The sequence below is a fragment of the Drosophila obscura genome, unplaced genomic scaffold, assembly GCF_018151105.1.
Source record: "Drosophila obscura isolate BZ-5 IFL unplaced genomic scaffold, ASM1815110v1 contig_181, whole genome shotgun sequence".
In the NCBI taxonomy this organism is placed as follows: Eukaryota; Metazoa; Arthropoda; class Insecta; order Diptera; family Drosophilidae; genus Drosophila; species Drosophila obscura.
This window is the reverse complement of record NW_024542769.1, coordinates 679,384-680,816: the sequence shown is the minus strand read 5'-3', so window position 1 is coordinate 680,816 and position 1,433 is coordinate 679,384. Positions and strand designations below refer to the sequence as shown.

At 45.4% G+C, this 1,433-nt stretch overlaps 1 protein-coding gene across 1 annotated transcript; it reads right to left on the bottom strand.

The window, feature by feature from the left end:
* Positions 1-268: 268 nt before the first annotated feature.
* On the bottom strand, positions 269-1,433 carry LOC121404040 (testis-expressed protein 2-like). The gene is made up of 2 exons (XM_041592566.1): positions 1,185-1,433; positions 269-1,120 (listed from the first exon to the last, which is right to left on the bottom strand). Exons 1-2 carry the CDS (start codon positions 1,373-1,375, stop codon positions 658-660), a joined length of 654 nt encoding a protein of 217 aa, XP_041448500.1. The 5' UTR covers positions 1,376-1,433; the 3' UTR covers positions 269-657.

The following is a 1,433-nucleotide window of genomic DNA, read 5'->3' as shown; positions in this document are numbered from 1 at the left end:
AATGATATTTCAGTTTTCAAGGGAACTTTTGCAAATAGTTTTGTTTCTCATTTGGCAAACGGAAGTACGAATTCGTTCCTTTCCTGCTTACGAGTAATATGTATGCTTATTTTAGTTAAAACGCTTTAAGTACATATGTATGTATAATGATTGATGATAAATGAAACCACACACCGGAAATAAAATCGGTTATTATATAAAATTCACACGCATTCTTAGCAATCTAATTGAAATACAATATATTTTTATATATTTATTTACGAGTTAAGTTAGTTGGGAAGTTATTATATGCCTGCATTATGCTATTGGAATAGTTGTCTTGTTGACGTCACAGAGCGGCTGTTAAAATGCAAGTCATAAGCCTTTGACTTGTCTGATATAATTGTAAGTTATAGTACGATTAGTTGTACAGATAAACAAACCTAAGCTACTTAGAATAATATGGATGTAGATTGTTCTGGAGTGTGATCGAAATAGGCGTTTAAGCGTTTTTTAACTTGTCATTTGGAATCAATCTTCGCTGCTCATCGTCTTTCTGCTCTTAACGGCTAAGTACACGTGGTGGGTGCCAGAGAGATCTCGGATCTAAGCTAAGCTTCAAGTTAATCTCCGAAATAAGATATAATGTGGAAAATCTGCACACACTTTGTGTTAAATTCAGATGATATAAAAAATAATAATCTCCTTTTTGGTATTCAGTTGGGCGATGCTGGCGACTCGTCCTCGTAGCTGGGTTTGGCCAGGAAGGGTATGGTAAAGTCCACCATATTCGGGTAGACCAAAAACTTGTTGACCCTCGCACAGCTTGCTCTCAATGACGTTGGTAACAATGGACCAGTCGACGGACTTGTCGCCCACTTGGGGCTTGGTGGATATCCACAGGCGTGGTGGCCCCCGGAAGCACACCCACACCCGATCGGAGGGCGGGGGCGGTATGTTGATTGTCCCACGGGCCACCATACCCTTGAGATCTACGCGCAGTGTGATGTTGGCATTCATGTTCTCCATGGCTCGCTGCACGTACGGCAGCTCGGTGGCATATTGGAACAGATTTGAGGCGGCTATGCGGTCGACGATTTTGAAGATGCGTCGCGCGTTCCCCGGCGAGTGCTGGAAGAATCTGAAACAATCGCAGTGGGCATATTTTAGCAGGAATCCAGTCAGCATAGACCAGGAGAACTTACTCAGTCCCGGCCGCATTCTCAGTGGCGGCGCCCGGCGGTGTGTTTTCACTTTCGGTGGACGAGCCACCCGTGCTCTCGCCATCGCTGTCGTAGATGGCACTCCTGCTGTCTATTGTGTCATCGTCACCCAGATTGCGCCGATCCTGAGGTAGATCTGTCGACGCCGTGCTGGGACCGCTTTCGGCTCCCATTGGTGAGGCCTTGGTCTTGGCGCGGATTCGCAGCAAATTGAGTTTGGTGGTCACTGTG